A 19,528-nucleotide genomic window follows, 5' to 3' on the forward strand; every position below is an offset into this window, starting at 1 on the left:
AAATCAGATTTTGGCATTCTAAAGAAGCAAAATGTTAATATCTGTCTGTACTATCTTAAACTAACGTTTAGTCTATCTGCTTAAATAAAGATGTTAACTTATGTAGGATTGAGACTAATACGATAGTAGAAGCCCACTGATCAGCAATGAAAGAATTCAAAGAAATCAAACAGAACAAACCAACGCACGTTTTTGTTGTATCTCAAAGGTCTGTAACTTCAGTCTGTAACTTCATTATGCATGTTTGGCAAGTCCAGATGTTTTCATAAGTTTATTTTGTAGTTGTTCATGTTGTATAGGTCCATCTGTACCTCGCATTAAAGCTTAATCAGTTACATAATAAAGGAAGAGACTGATCACTGGTTGAAATATGAATGGGAAAGCTTGTAACCCTCAACATGATGTCTGTTTACAGGGAAAGTTCTGAAAAATTGGTTTTTGTGTGTTATCTAAGCCAAACGCAACAGACTATTTATGCTGTTTTTCTCAGATTTTACCAATGATTTCAGATATATATTTGAAACGTTAATGTGGACTTTGATTTCAGTTTTATAGGTCTCTCCCTATTCAAAAAGATAGGAGTCTGGTCTTGTATGACTGGAAATAACTGCCTAGTGGTGCTGCCAAGTTGGCCGTCGAGTGGACAGACTTCCTGTAAGGACTTTGGCTTTAAGCAGCTGTAGCTTAATGTTTTGTTCATTCACTGATATCAATTTGAAGCCATCAGTAATCGGACTGCATAATCAGATTGGCTGACAAACTTGCATTCTGATCTTGCTCTAGCTCATAGTGAATGTGATCTGACTATGCTGTCGTTGGCTAGCAGGCACATTGTCTATCTTAATTAGCTTATAATTTTCGTTATTCAGTGGCGCACAGCAACATAACAATCATAAATTTTCTATGCTGAGACTGATGCAAATGCATTGGGCCTTGGGTTGTGAACCAATGAAGGTAAGCCAATCACAGAAGTAGAAAGAACCAGTGACTCATGTGTCATCTGTCATATTTTATTTATTTGTTCTTGGGGTGGCTACAGCCTGAGCAGGGTCATGGTTCCTTTGCATGGTAGTCTAAAAGTACCTCCTTCCTTTTGTTTTTACAATAAGAGTTTGAAGTCTAACTGTATTTGTGTGGCGAGAGCGAGTTCAGTTGAGAAAAACATGTCTGGGATTGGGTTGTGGTGAACTCAGGATGACCTTGGTGCTTGGCAGTGGATCTGAGTAGGGTTGTAGAGTTAGACTTCATGCCGTCTCTCCTAGGTTGTGTTATTCCCTTCCTGTCATCTGAGTACTGTAGTTTTTGGCACTGAATTTAATGCTCTATTTAAGTAGCTGTGCTTTGCTGCTCAAAAGTGTTGAATGAAAATATGAAGTGTCGGTAGATAAACAAACAAATCTGCTACTTGTTTATCCCTCAAAGTATGTAAATAATAACTTTGCACTCGCAAATAGTCTCAATGAGCACATCGTCACTGTCATAACAAAACCATGTATCCCCAAAATGTTAACTTTAGAAAAGAATGCAAACATATTTTCTTACTTTGTAATGTAAGTGAAGGTATGAGATTTTATTCAAAGTCATCTTGAAATGTTCGCACAATATGAAGAGCAGCTGCTGTGCTCAGATGATGCAGAAAAATAATGGATATGCATGCTGTTTTTATGACAGTGACAGTATGCTTTGGAAGGATCTGGCACAAGTATTTAGAATGCTGCCAGGTATTTTGCAATAGTTCCACACTGAAATAAAATTGTAGGTGTCTGAGGTTTCCATTATCTAGTATCTTTATTTCATTTTCATTTTGTGACCTCACTGACATTCTTTCTAACCTCTAACCACTAACCAGAAGCATCTGCCACTGTGTTGTTAAAATGTTCCTATTAGATATTCAGGTTCGTATTAGGAAAACTATTCTTCTCTCTGTTTCCAGAGTAGAGTCATCCTTTAGCAAGAAGTTGAAGTCATTATGACCTGTATCTAATGTTGAGAATTCTTTACTGGAAATAGATGAAAATAGTTGGTGTTTTTGTTGTTTCAAGCAAGGAACGTTTGTCAAGTTACTTTGAATCATTTTTATAACATGGCCTCAACCGCAGATTATTTTATTTATCACAGTTATATGACTAATCACATTCACCCTCTAACCAGCTTGTGTTCATTTGAAAGTTGTGATGTTTGAGTAAAACTGTCATTTTCTCCCTACGAACATTACCATCATCAGTAGGAGGTGAAATAGGAACAAAAACTTACAATCACATCAGAGGAACTGATGAAATACATTAACCAGAAATGATCTCATGATGGCTCATTCTTTCTGCCACACTTTTTGAAACAGTAGCATTTAACATCAGATGGAAACTTAATCATGATTTCGACATATCTGTGTGTACATCTTTAGAGTAGGTTCTTTTGTATTTATTTTATTTTGGTGGGTGGAACTGGATAATAACTGTTTACTTCCTGCATAGGATTAAGTGTTCTGCCTTTAAAACCTCCATTTTAGCACTGTTTTTAGTAGTGCAAAGCACCATAAGATGATTCTATTGCTGTTATTTTGCAGGACAAATCTGTTGCAAGTGTTGAGAGTGTACTTTTGACTGCTGTCTTCTCTGTTGAAGCAAAACAGAATTGTGCTGTGGAAAAATCAACACTTAGTTAACGCCCTCCTACAGTTTAGTGTTTAGCAGATGCTCTTTTCCAGAGCAGTGGTAGGTAAAGTGTAACATTAGGAGTCCAGCCCAAAGGGACTCTTTTATAGCATTGGCATTTCTGCCTGGACAGGAAAAAAAAAATTCAGTCTCCAGTGTGCATAGCAATAGTGTTATCCACTATACTGTTCAACCACTCCAACCAGTACCATTACTGACATAAACTTTGGTCTTAGCAGGAAGAAAAAAAGACTTCTTCATGCCAGTTCTATCTTTTAGACTAAGCAAACAATTTTACTATCCTGTTAGTCTTCAAATGAGCTAAGAATATTATTAATAAAACATGCTTAAAACATACTGTATGATGCTATGTTGTATATAATTTTTATGTTTTCCACTCTGCTCACCATAAAGGTCCTCCTTGCTCCTCCTGGCTCCTCTCCTGGCTGAGGCAGACCCCACACTAGCCTCCTCCAGGCCCCCAGGCTCTACTGGAGCTGCAAGGCTCCATTCTCGCTTCCACTGGATCGCTGACCATGTGCCTGCCTTCAGAGTGCCTGGGGGCCGCATCCACATCCTGCACACCCCTGATGAGTTTTATCAGGCTATGAAGGTGTGTGCATGCATGTTGGATCTGAACCCAGTATATACTGTTTTTTCCTATAATTTGTGCATGAATACCTGCTAGTTCATCACTGAACCACAGGATTTGCATTGTGATCATGTTTAGCTAAAGAGATGGACATTTCATGTCAAGCTGTCAGTATATACTCTATCCATGTAGTCACATGACCAGTAGTTCATGATCTTGAAAAATATGGATAATTAAAGCACATAGCTGGAAACTTCTAAGTTAAGGTAACACATATCACAGCAGGTTGAGTTATCACAGTACAAATATACGTTTGTATATGTAAATATACATTTCATTAAATGCCAAGATAAGTGAGTGGCCTGATTATATACAGTGCTGGGAAAAAGTTTTAGGCACCTGAGAAAATTCTGTTTAAAAAGCTATTTATCTAGGTACTTACTGCTTATTTACTCAGGAAAAAAACACTATTACAATAAATACAAAATAAAGCTTCATGTATGTCAATGTTTTTTTTTTTTTTCTTTTTCATTTCAAAACTTCTCCTGGAGGAAACCCTGTATTTTTTTTGTAGTTACCATTTAATACCTGGATTAGCTAATCAGTGCTTAATTATGTTCAATCTAGTATGCTGGGGGAATTTAACAAATCTGTGTGATGGCTGGGGTGTCCAGGAGAAATGTGGAGCCCCATTTGATGTGCTCACATGATATTAACTACTTTTCTGAAAACAAGAAATTTTTGTTACTTTTTACTGTACTTATGTCTGTTTGTACCTGTTCTAATGATATATGGTGTTTTTACTAGCACTGACTCACTTATTGCTAAGATTTAAAATAATTTGCTTGGTGCCTAAGACTTTGGACACAGTACTGTATATGATGGCCATTGCCCATATCAGAAAGTAAGACAAATTACTTAATTACTAAACTAAAGCCTTTTATTAAGATAATGCCAGTTCTTTTTCTGCTTTTCATTTTTAAATTATGTTTAGTAGTGATAAAGCAATACAAAATAGGTGTTGTATGAGGATGATGTGGGGTCGAATTTTACGCCACATTATACTCAGTCCAATGTCAAGTGAGCTTGACCAAAATATGTGTTTAGTAGGCCAATATCACATTAACAACTCCGCATAAATGTTTATTTTCTTGTCATATATTTGAAAGGTACATTCTTAACAAATAGTCTGATTGAACGGACAGACTAAAATTGGTCAGTGCAACATTAAATGTGACGATATGTAATTTTTTAGCTCTCCTCAAAAAATGCAAAGGATTCCTCGCAAGTACATTAATATTTATCATCTTGTTGTAATTGCAAATGTGAACACTGTATAATCTGAATAATTTATCAAACTGCCAGCCGCTAAGAGAAGCTAACTTAGCTAGCTAACGAATTGTAACATCGTTCTGCAAAGGTATTTATTATTCAACAACAGATTAAAATGAATGTTAGTAAACACAGTAACCCTGATAAACTAGCTTACTATAGAGTTGCTTGTTAATATTTTGGAAATTGCACTGTAAATTTGAGCTTCTACACAGATTAATATAAAGCTGTTTCACCTTTAGAAATGAATTAAAAACAGCACCACCCTCCACGTGATCAGGATAGTGTTTGTCTTAATTATGCCTTCCTCAGCGCACCTTTTCAGCTCTCTTAGAGTAATAATCATGACCAGTTTTCTGCCTCTCTCCAGGTTTGTTCCAAAGAGTTTAGTCTGATTTTTTTTTTTTTTCACTTGTCAGAAGTAGTGCTTAGATACAGTTGCTAAGCTGTGATTAGTTGAACATTGTGTCAGTAATTATTTAGCAAATTGTTAATAATATACCACAAGGTGATTTTAATTTAGAACATGGATTCATCTGTCTAAGTTCATCTGTTGGGCTGGATACTAACCATATACGAGTACCTTTGAAGCCCTACTGTAGGGCATCAAAAAAAAGAAAAGAGACATAATTCTGCAATAAATAAATGTAATTTAATTGTATCATTTTGAAGATTACCAGTTTTATCAGTTGGCCAACGTTATCAGCCAATTGCCAACATTCAGAGTAATTAATTCTCTCTGTCACTGATATGACAGGAAGGGCATCCACACTGAAGTGCAAGATGTTTTCTGTGTGACGTGTCTGAGAATTAATGTTGGGTGTTTTATTTCCAAACCAGCAATTACTCCTCCTGTTACTGGCAAGCCTGATATTACTGGCTTGTTGTTGATCACAAGGTTTGTTATTATCTGGTGTTTATCTGTTTTTGTCTTGCCATCTCAAAGTATAGCGTTGTATTCTACTGTGATATAACTTTATTGCTGTGTCTGATTATCCTTTATGTAATACTCAATGTTGTTTTAATTAAAAACAAAAGTCACAATGAAGCCTTTTCAGCTTGGTTTCTCTGCTAGCCTATCACTTGGTTAGATGTGATTGGCTTTCTCCAATTCTGTAATTATGCACCCTATGTTGTGTGCAGTTCTATTCACTAGAATGGGTTGTTACCTTACAGGGCACACTGCACTTACTTGAAAGAGCATTGATTGGTCTTGAAACTTTTGCTGATCTTGAAGCCCCACTCTACATTTGAGTGTTGCATTTTTATTGCACACTTCTGTATCACAAACACTGTGTTGCAATTAGAACAGTGAAAATGCCTGTGCTGCATGGTTGATGTTTTGCTGATGTACCTTTTTCTTTAAAAATGTGAATTTATAAATTGTTGAGTGGTTGCTGATAAAAGACATCTTTTTGAGAGTGCAAACAGCAAAAACATTAGGCATGTACAATGCATCTAATACTGAGCACTATTAGGATTTACATTTAATGTCAGTGTTAAACATCAGCATTAGCCTGGAGAAGATAGTATTAAATATGAAATTTGCTTCATGTAGTGTAGGGCTGTCACTTTATATTAGAATTTGGATAATTTGTTTGCTAGAATAATTTTTAATAAACAATTGAGTTGTTTTAAAAAGACCAAAAAACTACTTAACTGAACAATAACAAACCATGCACAGCCTTTCAAAGATTTAAACTCAGTTACTTGATTTTCTATTGAGTAATTGTAACAGCTTTATGATCTAATTTTTGGCAATTATTTGGAAACTTAAGAGCTGAAAGTAGAAATAAGAAAGGATGGAAGTCAGATGAGGGAAAGTGATGTGAATTTGGTATAATTTAACATTTAACAGCTAACAACCTCTTTAGTGAAGGGTCTTATTACTACTCTCTCTATATGAAATACATTGGGAAACCAGTGCATGAAATGTTAAAAGGTTTTGGACACTATTATGATGCCTCAGAAATGTAGCCACTGAATGGCTGCTGCACAAATTAGCTTCTGGAGCTTACAGTCTATATGGGGAGTCACATTGTCCACAAAGAATTTGGTTACCAAGACAGCTGACACCCACAATCTGGCACTATTAGGAATTATATTGACAGTGTCAGTCAGTCACAGTAGTAATGTCATGTTCTGTTGTGGTGTAGCACTAATGTTTTGCCTCTTTTAAAGTGTAATTGTTTTGTGATTTTCCAGGCTCGTATCAAGACAGCCAAGAGACGAGTGGTGTTGGCATCCTTGTATCTTGGCACAGGACCACTAGAACAAGATCTTGTATGTATTCTTTATGTACCTGTTTAAGTGAACCTGAAACTGTCTATTAGATCTGCTGAATGATAAGTGAACATTTTACTGTTTTCATAAAAGTTTAGACTGCTAAAGAATTCAACTGCTGCATAATTATGTTTGCAGACAATTGCTAATCACTTTAATTATAAAGTAAAATAAAAATAACTTCAATACAGGTTAATTGTATGGAAGAGGCGCTTAAGCGCTCTCAGGAAGATACAGCTGCCGATTTAAAAGTGTCTGTACTACTGGACTACACCAGAGGATCAAGAGGTTAGTGAGGAACTGTTGTCCTTCCTGCTCATGCTCTCTTCTGTTCTCACTTGCTCAAGCCTTGTTACCCACATGTATTTACAGCACAGTGGTCCACAACCAACATGACAGCATGTTATAACATGATCGTATGATTATATTCCTGAGAAAGGGTGATGAGGAAGAAATCACTTGGGGGGGAAAAACCCAGTTTTCTACTTCCTTTCTGTAGAATGACTGAGGTGCACAGCTAGCAGTGTGGCATGTGCGTATTGGTGCAATTCTGTAATTTTGCATTGCTTATTGCAGCATGTACTTTTCTTCCATAGTGACGATTACAGTTCTTATGTAAAGGGCTTTTTTGTGGCAAGAGGGGGAACTTTTCAGGAATTGTCATCAACCTATCACTTCAACTTTGCTTCTCACTTGAGAATGTGGCAAAATATGTTTTTGTTGAGTCCATTCTGTCAGTGATTAACACTGAGTAATTATAACTTGCTATTGTGGTTTCATGTTGCTTGGCTTGCATTAAATGTAGGTATGTGACCCTATAAAGTATTTGGATAGCTGCCTGTATACATGATTCTATCTTGCCTATGTGTGTGTTTGTGTGCAAATTTGCCTCTGTGTCTTCTCCAGGAAAGAATAATTCTCGTACGATGCTGTTGCCATTGCTGCAGCGTTTCCCAGAGCAGATGAGGGTGTGTCTGTACCACACTCCAGACCTGCGGGGTCTGCTGCGCCTTTTAGTTCCTGAACGCTTCAACGAGACTATTGGTGTGCAGCATATCAAAGCCTACCTGTTTGACGACAGTCTGATCATCAGTGGGTATGGACAGAAAGAACACACGCACTCATCTGTCATCAAATGCAAAAACATACAGTTCTAGACATATGCATGCAAATTTTAGAATGCTAAAATTCAGTATGTTTGTTTTGCATGGCCCCTAAATGTTGCTTATTTTACCTTAAATATACTTTGCATTATTAAAACTACTTATTATTAATCTCTGTGATCAGCATTTAGTGGCTTAATGACGGGTGCTGTGTTTATTGAGTGATCATTTATATGATCTTCTCTTGCAGAGCGAATCTGAGCGATTCGTACTTCACTAATCGTCAGGATCGCTATGTGCTGTTGGAAGATTGCAGAGAGGTGGCGGATTTCTTTGCTGAGCTGGTGCGAGCTGTGGGTGATGTGTCACTGCAGCTGGGCCCTGATGATACTGTTCACATGAAGGAGGGAATGGTTCACCCCTACAAAGGCAAGCGGATGTGTCTACCATTCTTGTTATCAGTGAACCAGTACAGCACAAAGCCAGATTTAATCAGTAGTTCAGTGAAAAATCAAATACACGGTCATAAAGCACATAAGCAGGTCTATCTGAAATTACTTAACAACTCAGTGCACTTGTTTGATCCTGTGAGGCAAGTGCTGATCATTTTAGGTGTACAGTTTTATGATCTTTCTTGGTGCAGTGTATTGTTCCATTAGTTATTAGCTACATTAGCCTTGCATGGCTAGTGTAAAAATAAAAAAAAAAATAGTTTTAGACACTAAATATGTCTTGGCTGATCAACTACATGTAGGATAAGGCATATGTATTGTGCAAAAGTTGATTTATTTTAATTTTCTTTATTTGTTGTCAAGTAGCATGTTAATACAGTCATTTATGGGAAATGTTCTTCTGTTCATACTGTGGTTGAGGAAGTCTTCAGAAGATTGACAACTCACAAAGAGTTACAGATCTGTTGGCAAGAGCTGTGGATTGTTTTCTCTGATTTGTGACACGACACACCCTTTTCTCATCTTACACTAATGTACATGGATAAGACATTTGTATAGCAGCTAAAGCTTTGAACTTGCATTTCCTTGTAGCACTCGCATTTTTTTAAAACCTTACGCTATTGCTGTAGGTTTACACCCTATGCCAGTCCAGTCTTTGGTAGGCTCCAGAGATGCTGGCAGTGGCCGTGGCAGTGGCAGCAGTACCCTGCTTGATCTATGGCTGGTGTGCCTTACATTCAGACTGCTCCGTGGGCTTAGAGAGCACAGATGAGTGAATGAGTGATTATGTCCACTCTGTAAAGCCATATCCGTAACCCAAGCACCGCCACTGAGAAGCTAGCGCCGGACCATGACATAACCACTCTAGAACGGGACTACAGTTTGTCACAGATCCCAGAAATAGAGTGATGATGTCACCTTGCTGGTGGTAAATGATCTGCGAAGGGAGGGACAGAGGGAGGGTGCAATGGATAGACAGACGTGAAGGAGTGAGCAAGGCCTTGCAAGAGTCTGCTGAGATGGGAATATGCCAAGAAGAGATGGGCTGATGGGCAGAAAGTGAAACCTATGAATTAAGTATAAGCATAAGGAAGAAAAATGGTGTACATGATATATTAGTCATTGATAAATGGGGAAAATTGTCATCATCAGTCCCATAATGAAATGACAGCCAATAACTTGGCACCCTGTTTTTGCTTGGCTTATGCACATATACTCACTACTGAATTGGCAAATCAGTTCTTTTCAAAGATAATTTTATGAACAGATCTCTCACTGAAATGAATGGCATAGTGGATAACACCATTTTGAATATTTTGAAAACTGAAAATAAATTTTGAAGATGAAGTATTACACCACTGACATAAAGGTGCATCCTCTTACAAGTTAATCTATATGAGTTTAACATGAAACCAGTTGATTTAAAGTGAAATATTATTCTTAGATTCATATTTGAAGGGTTTCTTTCCAAAATGCATTATAGACCACATTTTAAAAATGTTCTTTTTTTCCATGGTGTTTATTGTTGGGAGTGGGCTTTACACACTAGAAATATCGGTACTACATCAGTGCCATATCAGCCCTATGCCAGCACTATATGATAATTACACTTCCTTTATCAGAGAGAAAAAAATTGTTTTCCATTATACATCAGCAATTATTCTTTCCATAAACATGTATTTACAAAATTATTACAAATTGAATTACAGCAAGAGAAACTCTTCATTTGTACCAAATTATTATTTAAACTCAATTAGGTCAATCTGTAAGCAGGTAAACTCAATATTTGAATGTTCTTCATGGAAATCCATCACATAGCCAGACGGGCGTGCAATGACCCAAATACGGTAACTGTCACGTTACTATCATGACTGTGGAACTTTAATCAGTGATACATCTTTTTCTAACCGTATTTTAAGTCTTATGTTCACTGCACTTCATGTATGGATCATAATCTTTGGATCATAATTTGTATTTGACACAACATCTTGGTATTGTTATTGGCCCAGACATTCCATATCGATGCAGCTGTAATTATTTTTGTTCTCTTTTAACCCCTTACACCTTCTTATTAAACAAATTATGCAGAGGAGTGATAGACAGAGCATGAAAGCTCTCCTTCCACTAAACTGGAAGTGGATGACCATTGAGAAGCCCATCTGCTGAGTTTGCACTTCACTGCCTGTGTAGCACCAGTAATCGGATCCTCCTGCCTGTCGGTAAGAGCGGCTGAACTCCACGGCCCTCTTAACTGGATGTGTTTGGTCCTCAGAGGCTTCAGAGGCTTGGGGTTGCTGGTGCTCTGCCTGTGGGGAAAGCCCCTGTCTTTGCCATCAAAGCGTGGCTTGTTTGCTCCACACATATTTGTGGCTTTGCTTCCTTTCTACGGTCGGAAAACAGTCTTTGGATTAGCCTCTCCCACTCGATTTTTAACACATCCTCATTGTGGAGTGCACCAAACTGGCCCTAGATCAGTAGGATTGGGCCATACATTACAAACACACAGCGCTTTTGTCCTGAAACTAATTCATTATTTACAGATTGCATCTCTTTCTATGACTCACCGTGGCACATTATGTCTAGCAGAGGCGCCAGGCTTTGACAGAGCGCCTTTCCAGACGGTCAGCAGTTATTGACCCGCTTCTCTGAGGTTTGGATCATGCATTTGCGAGATCCTTATATGTGCAAAGGCCTCTCTGAGAAGCGTGGAGTACATATAAATTGAAAAAAGGTCTTTTGGCAGCGCTTTTAATACACATGTCGACATCAGTTGTGAATTAGGCTGATGTTTCTCCACTCAAGACTGTTGTGTTTAAAGAAGGCAAAGAGTTATGAATATACCATTAGATCCAGCATTACTAGTGGTAGCTCTAAAGTGATAGTTTGACAAAAATCAAATTTGACTTCATTTAGGGTAAGGACAAAATTTGTGCAATCATGTTTGGTGTCTGAAGTTTCTTTGTTTGGTTTTGCATTGGAGCTAATGAGGCTAAAATAGCTAACAGTGGAATGTTATGTACACCAATTAGCAAGATGCAAACCGCAGGCCTAAATCGTCACACACTTATCTCAAGTGGACTTGCTTGTTTCTAACATTAATAATTAAGGGGAAAATAGACAGAATTCAGACTTCAAGTGGGCTGCTATTACTGTTTTTAACTGTCTGATAGTAATTTGTCTTCTTTTATCGATGTTGTGTAAGCTTCTGTTTCTTTTTAGCCTTATTAGTCTCACATTTCCAGCACCAAAATAAAGAAGCAGTCTTAACACTAAACATGCCTTGGCTGATTGACTACGTTTGGCATAGGGGGAAGATTGTAAATCAGAATTTTCATAGAGCTATTGCTTCAGATAATTCGCAGAAGTTCCACCTCTTACTCTAATCTCTGATTCTCAGGTAACCGCTTGGAATTCTCAGCCTCAGCACGGCGGCAGATTATGGAAGTGATGAACACTCCTAGGACCCAGCAGCACATGCTGGATTTGGAATGCTCACAGGATTCAGACTTGGAACTAGAATGTGGAGAAGAGCGCAGTGACACATGGGTCTTCCCTCTTGTCCAGATGAAGCCTTTGGGCATCCGACTAGATGAGGAAGTAACACAGAGACTGTTGAGGGAGGCAGGTGGAGACACAGTTTACTTGACTTCAGGTTACTTCAACCTGACACGAACCTACATGAAACTGGTGTTGGGAACTGCAGCAGATTACCGCATCCTCATGGCCTCACCAGAGGTCAACGGGTTCTTTGGGGCCAAGGGGGTGGCAGGCGCCATTCCTGAAGCCTACGTTCACCTTGCGCACCAGTTCTACAGAAAGGTGAGCAAGCCTTTTGATTTATTTGGCAATAACCATTCATCTAGAAACATGTTTATAGTTCTTATAATAAAATGTGGTACTGCTTCTGTTTTTTGTGAAGGTATGTGACCTAGGTCAACAGGGTCGTGTCCACCTACATGAGTATCATCGCTCTGACTGGACTTTCCATGCCAAGGGTGAGTAGTATTGACAGTTCACCCTTTGTTTACGCCATCACCTTAAATACACTGAATTATTGGAGGCACTGTGGTGCCAAGCTCCCAATAAACCCTGTAAGGGAAACTTCAGGATACCTGGAAAACTAATTTTAAGGAACTGAGTAGGTTTCCCAGCATCTCTTGTCTGATGGGTTAGCCTCTGATCCTTTCCCGCTCTGCTTTAGGCCACTGAGGCTGCCAGACACTTGTAATGTTTTCTCTGTAAACCAAAGGAATGCACAGACCAGATTCTTTGGCTTTTGCTGACATCTGAGGCATGTCAGCGTTTCTGTTCAGGGCTGTCAATTAAGACAAATTGAAAACTCCAGGAGAACCAAAAACAACAATATTAACTTGGTCTTCATTCTGTTCCTGTTGTTTTTCGTGAAATGGATATATGGAGTGATAGATTTAATAAACAGTTTCAAGGACTTAATAATACTTAATACTTATTCATACTGTTTGTACAAAATGGACACAAAAACACCATTTGTACACCATTTGTTTCCTGACCTAGAGATGAGCTGGAGAGAGGGAGCAGGCCAGGGAGGGGAGAGACTAGAATAGAGCAAGGAGCGAGAGCAAGAGAGCTGAAGTTCAGTAAATATGGGCAGCATCAGTGGAATTCAATTTCACGCTCCCGTTGAGAAGTCCCGCTTATTAGATAAAGCCCTGTCAATGCCGTCATTTCTAGTAAACAGAGGAGCAGAAGTGGGAATAGACGGGGTGCAGAGGTCCCCTCGGTCAAGCAAGAAAAAGAATCAATGACCATTAGCTGGCATTCTGACGCTGGCCCTCAGCCTACAAGGGACCTATTCACCCCAGGCAAGAGACAATGAGCTGGTCTAAGTGAGGGTGACTGACTGATTGAGTGAGTGAGCGATGGACAGAGGGAGGCAGGGGGAGAGACAGAGAAAGTATGTTCATGATGTAACTCCTTTAACTAAAATGTTTTGAAATTGAGTCTTATAGTTCAGGCACTGAGTAAACTCCTTCAGTTACCACAAAGGCATTGGGGATGCATGATTGACAGTTCCTTGTACATACAAGGAAGTCCCAAAGAATAAGTGCAGAGTGTCTTCCCGTCAGTGTTGCCTGATGATCTGCATCCATCACAAAAGAATGTTACCTGAGGGTAAAATGCTACTCACTGTGACACATTTTATGTAGCACTAATTAAAGACCTTTGTTTGAAGTATTACATCATAGTTTGGCTCTTTCTTTTTTTAATCTTGTAATTTTGAGGATATGAAGTACTCCAAAGTCCACCCTGTCTGTACTGACAGCTGAGTCCCTGCCTCTGAACTGAAGGCATGGAAGGATCTGTTTGTCCCAAAATGCCAAGATATCATATTTCATGTTCAGGGTTTCCTGTAAGAGCTGAATGGAGGCCACATGTCATTGAGCTCGCAAACCCTGGGCCAGCTACGAAATGTGGCCAAATTGAAATAATGCTATTTAAGCTGGGCAACGTTCACACAGACTCTTGTATTTACAAATACTTTCGCTTTCCTAAGGAAACCACAACTAACCTAGTTTGAATGTCCACAGCACATCTGACAACATATTTCTTTGAAATGCTGCTCCATACTAATTGACTTGATTGGAAAAGTGTTTGTGTGTGTTGGTACAGAATGGGAACTGTTTGTCTGTTGCGAGTATGACTGTTCTTCCCTTCAAGAATGTTTTTCTTTTTCCTCTTCTTATTTTTTCACCAGCCTCAATAAGCCTCTTCTTTCCTCACAGGACTGTGGTACTACCTGGAAGGAAAACACCACCCCTGCCTCACTCTTATTGGCTCTCCCAATTTTGGTTATCGCTCTGTTCACAGGGATTTAGAGGCTCAGATTGCCATAGTAACAGAAAATGAGGAGCTCCAGGCCCATTTGCAAAAGGTTAGAATCACTCTTATATAATAAAATCTGCACATTCATTTGAGCTCAAACCTTTATGGACATTATATCTTAAGTAATCATATGTCTGATATTATATTGCAAGCCCACACCACCTTTCCCTTAGTTTTTATGTTGGACAGTGTTAGTAAGCCCATTGTATGCGCAATATTTACTCTTTAGTATATCATCAGGCCAAGGGCACGTGATCTTTCTGGGAAACCCATGCATGAGTGGTAATAAAGTCTAAGTAACCATAAATAGGTTCAGAGGCTCACTAACTCTACCGATGACTTAAAGTTCCTGTCAGTCCTTATCAGATAAAGGTTACATAAGCTTATAGCAAGGGCAATAAAGCCATGGCCTCTGATGGTCATCAAATGTGAACATTCTAAATTATGTGTAGAGTAAAGATAAATTGTTGAGTACAAGCTCCAAGCCTCAAAGTTTAAAAAAAAATGTTGTTGTTTCTAAGTATGACTGACATACATTGCAAAAGGGCTTCTACTATACAATGGTCAGAATGGCAGAGAAAAAACACATTAGTAAAATGCTATACTGTGCATTTTGTTATTTGTTATAGATTATTTTAAGGATCTTGGTTGTTTGCTAGAATGATGTGAGGGGATTTAAATTTTTCATACATAATTACTTTGATTCATGCAAACAATGCCGGGAAACTGATCCAAATTTAATACAGATTATTAGACGTGCAACTGCTTTCTTTCTTCTTCAGGAGCAAGAGATGTTGTACCAGAGGTCCACAGAGGTTTCAGGCTCCACCTTTAAGCAGCCTAATCGCTATGTTAAGTTATGGGTGAAGCTGGTCACTCCTCTCATTAAGAACTTCTTCTGAGAATCCACATGCCTGAGTTTCTGATCTTCTTACAATCCATACCAGGTTGGTTAATCTAATACTGAGGTACTGCGACATGCAAGACCCCCTGACCTGCACCCTTTTATAAAACAATTGATTTGGTTCAAAAAGAGCATAAAACATGACTGATGAACCTACTTATGTTTTTGCTGAAAGCCTGAAAACTAGGCATACTTCAACAGTCAATATTCAGGCTCCATGTAAAATGTCCTACATAAATTTGATATCAATGTAAAATTTCATAATATGTCAACATCAATATTTGATAGTTTTAAAGAAACCAAAAGCCCCCTTCTATGAGAGTGATGCTCACACAAACAGCAATCAGCATTTTGTTTTTTGGGTTTGTCTGTCCAGTTTGTTTTTTTCTTTGCACATGTAGAGTTTCCATGAATATGCATACACAAAAAACCCCAAGCTGCCAGACAGTGGGTTCTTAAGAATGCGCAGTGTCACTGTAGTGGTTCCTCCAGCCTAAATCCCATGTCATAGCTGAGTGTAGAACTAGCATGGCCAGACCACAGCACGAATTTGGCCATGCGCTATTCCAGTGCTGTCAGGTTTTAGCCTCTGCACTGCACTAGCATTGACCTCTTTCAGCTAACATCTGGAGCTTTTTACAGCTGTTTTGTGTCTGCAATATATCACTTACATGTAGCCTATATCTCAGATGCAGTGTATATATACTTTTAGATTTCTATATTATACCCATAGTAATATATATTTAGTGATACAAGTTACAAAAAGTAGTAACACTAAGAACTGAAAATGAGTTTTTAATGCTTAAGATTAATTAAAAATTAGTAGTTGTACAGCTGCAGCCTTATTTGCTTACAATGACATGCCTTACTAAAAGTTACAAATGCTTTATTACTTGCTGTTGGTCTGGTAGCTGTGCTGTCCTAATCCTTTTAGACCTCAGTGCTACCTTCTATACTATTGATGACAACATTTTTATTGATCACATGGTTGGCCTATGTGGGACAGGTTTAGACTAGAAGTCTTACCTGTGTCATAGGACCTTCTCAGTTAATATTGACAATTGCTTTTCGCCTCCTGCTACCATTGGCTACGAAGTCCCCCAGGGTTCTATATTAGGGCCTGTCCTACATGCTTCCTTACATGCTTCCTTTGTGTAATGTTATTCAGAAACCTCACATTTCTTTTCTTTTTTACGCCGATGACACCCAACTCTATCTCCCTTCTCAGCCCAACAACATCTCATTAGTGTCTCAGTGAGCGTCTGGCGGATATTAAAAGCTGGACGGTTCCTTACAACTAAATGAAGAAAAAACAGATGTCATGCATTTTTCTTCTTTCAAGACTGGAAAAAAAAGTCATTTGTGCTTTATTTCATCGTATCCAGGCTATTGCAATTCCTTGTAAGTTGGACTTAAGTCATTGTTAACTCGCCTTTTATTTAATACACAATCCGGCTGGCAAACTGCTTACAGGCACCAAGAAAAGGGACCAGGTTACCCTGGTTTCAGCCACTGCGCTGGCTCCCTGTCCATTACAGGATTCTATTATTCTATTATCCTATTCTTTTAATAGTTTTAAAGCTCTTAATGGATTAGCTCTTCCTACATTGCAGACTTGCTTCACCCTTCTCTGCTCCTAGGTCTCTGAGGTGTTCAGACCAGCTCCACAGTTTTGATTGAAGCTTAAAGGTTGACCGTGCTTTTATGGTTGCTGTTCCACTGCTATGGAAAAGCCTTCCCCTAAATATGAGGAGTGTCTAAATACCGTCTTTAAATCAAGACTTACAACTCTTTTACATAAGCCTTAGGAATTCTTAATATTTTTTATTATATTTTACTTTGTATCTATTTTCTGTATCTTAATATGTTAAAAAGTCTTATATATGTACAGTACTGGTCATTTTAATTATTTATGTTGTTTAAACATGCTTTATGAAAAAAAAATACTCTCTTTATGCTATTAGAACCCCCTTCTGAATGTATTTGCTGTGCATGACAATGGTAAAGTCCATAAAGTATTTATTTTTTTCACTGCCTAGTGTCTCTGCACTGCTCTAGGCACTGAGAAGCAGGCATACTGCAGTGGGCTCCCTCTTACTTGTTCTTTCTTTAGTTTTCAGGTTAGAGGTCCAAACAAGGATGGGCCCTCGCATGTGTGTCTTGTACACAGGGCACTCATATACATTCTTGTTCTCCTGGCGGTCCACAAGGATAGCTTTAATGAAGATGACGGGCATGGCAGGCATCTACTCCTTTAAACGGGCATTCGCAATCACACCTGACTGAGTGTCCCAGCGAGCTCCTGTGAAAATATTTTTACAACAAAGATTTACTTTATTTCCACCGTGTAAACCAAAGAGCACAGTCGAAGATGCAGTCCAGATGGGCTGCAGCACTGAATTTAGTACTTTCCCTGTAATGTCAGAGTGACTTGACAATGAACAGATGAGTTGAATCAGCTGAGAGGAGCAGGGTAAGCACTAAGACTGTGCAGTACTCATACAGTCCAGGACTGAGTTTGGACATCCCTGCTTCATTCAGAAATGCCCCAGTGTGGTGGTGATCTCTGAAGCTAACCTAACTTCCACTGTGTGTTATTGTTCATAGGTGTGTGTGTACATTTGGCATGTCCTTGGCTAATGGATGTGCATATGAAGGCAAGATGGGTCACACTTGTAATTTTCATAGAAATTTCTAATTTTTGTTCTTTTAAAGTCAGCATATTTATGAAAAGATTCAGTGTGAGAAGTGGAGACTGTTTAGGCTCTGCTGAGCTGAGAAATAAGAAAGTGTTATAACCCTGTTACTGTCACCACTTCTTTCCTATGCACTGGTTGTTTGGTACACATCTGATGAAAATGTATGTAATACCTCAAAGAACAGACGGTATGTCCGAATGTCAGTGTTATCGTTTTGTTTTCATGTGTTTCAAATGTGAGAAAAGCTGTGCAGTTTTATTAAATTGAAAGGGTTGAATAAGGAGGTGCATTTAAATCATTACATCTATAAGCTGTAAAGAAAGCAGTAAGTACAGCCTTAACGTACTTTTATGCTCTTATTCTTGTATTCCGTGACTGTGTAATTGCTTCCAGGCCTGGATGTTGAATTTAGGCACTTCATCTGAAAAAGCATGAAGTTTGAGGTGTAAATGTTATCCATCACAACTACCTACAACATAGACTGAGCAAACTTCAAAGACTGGCCAAGCTTTGCAAGTCCAAAGGAGGAAAAAAACTCCTAGAACACTCCCAGCCCTAAAAGGAAGTTCAGCACCTTTGACTTAATGTGAGGCTGTAACGTGCTGATGTGTAAGCTATTACACAAGGTCTGTCCAGTCTTATCCACAAAGGGCCTGTGTGGCTGCAGATTTTCATTTCAACAGTGCAGAAGATCACCTGATGAGATCTTTGAAGACTGAGACAATTAAGCAAGTAGAGTCAGCTGTGCTCCAGCTTGTTTGGAGTGAAAACCTGCAAACACACCAGCCCTTTGCAGATAAAATTGGACACCCCTGTATTACACTGTTATGACAGTGTGTAAAGAATTGTCATTTAAGGATCAGTTTACAAATGTTTGAATATTTATTTAGTTTTTTTTATTTTGAAAGCCTAGCTGTATCGAACATTTGCCTGTTTGTTGAAAGACTGGATCCAGTAAGAGGGTTTTTAAAATCTCATTTAAAGTTGCTTTTTTTTCTTCTTCTTTGTTTTAGTGAGTCAGAGTTTGTTTGAGGGAGACCAATATGTAAGTGAGCAATGTGCTGGAGAGCCATGAATCTGTGCAAGTCTATAGCAACTGGTTTAATGTTCTACTTGAAGCCTTGTCTTAGGCCAACTGGTCTAAGAATTTCAGCCTTGAAAGTCATATTTCATTCTTCATGCAGTATATGATTAGATGTACTAGGTTTTCGTAGTAAAACTGTGTTTTGGTTCACTAGCTGCTGTTTTGAAAAAATTAAAAAATAAAGGTTTGGTAATCACTTTGTGTGTTATTCAGTCTACACCCCACTGTGATAGGGTCCTAACAACAAACAGTATACATTCCTATCATTTCAGGAAAACATGCATCTCACCTTCCATAAAATTGCTGTAGATAAAAGCACCCTCTCTCGATGGACTGATAGTATTTTCCCAAAACTTTTTAATTACCTCAGCAACCAGACACATCGTATCTAAAGGCCATCAGTTTTCCCTGACTATGGACTGTATGATTGTAGTGGGGAAGGACTGGGGGTTGAAAAAGTTAGCCAGCCAAAACTGTAGCAAGCATGGCAAAGTCAGCTGTCCATGTTTCCAATTCCTGTAGACACAAAAAGTAGATAGTAAAGCAAGTGAATTCAACTGCACATG

General features: G+C 38.6%; 1 protein-coding gene across 1 annotated transcript in view; it reads left to right on the forward strand.

Moving 5' to 3' along the window:
• The window catches only part of LOC118809374 (CDP-diacylglycerol--glycerol-3-phosphate 3-phosphatidyltransferase, mitochondrial), a 21,235-nt gene extending 1,988 nt beyond the window's left edge, over nt 1–19,247 (forward strand). The window contains exons 2-11 of the mRNA XM_036572613.1: nt 3,066–3,264; nt 6,781–6,858; nt 7,050–7,146; nt 7,765–7,954; nt 8,212–8,390; nt 11,811–12,232; nt 12,333–12,408; nt 14,176–14,324; nt 15,058–15,222; nt 17,293–19,247. Of these exons, the coding sequence (XP_036428506.1) occupies nt 3,066–3,264; nt 6,781–6,858; nt 7,050–7,146; nt 7,765–7,954; nt 8,212–8,390; nt 11,811–12,232; nt 12,333–12,408; nt 14,176–14,324; nt 15,058–15,177 (1,510 nt within the window). The 3' untranslated portion in view covers nt 15,178–15,222; nt 17,293–19,247. The remainder of the gene's footprint in view (nt 1–3,065; nt 3,265–6,780; nt 6,859–7,049; nt 7,147–7,764; nt 7,955–8,211; nt 8,391–11,810; nt 12,233–12,332; nt 12,409–14,175; nt 14,325–15,057; nt 15,223–17,292) is intronic.
• The last annotated feature ends 281 nt before the right edge of the window (nt 19,248–19,528 follow it).

Source organism: Colossoma macropomum, unplaced genomic scaffold (assembly GCF_904425465.1).
Source record: "Colossoma macropomum unplaced genomic scaffold, Colossoma_macropomum, whole genome shotgun sequence".
Taxonomy (NCBI): Eukaryota; Metazoa; Chordata; class Actinopteri; order Characiformes; family Serrasalmidae; genus Colossoma; species Colossoma macropomum.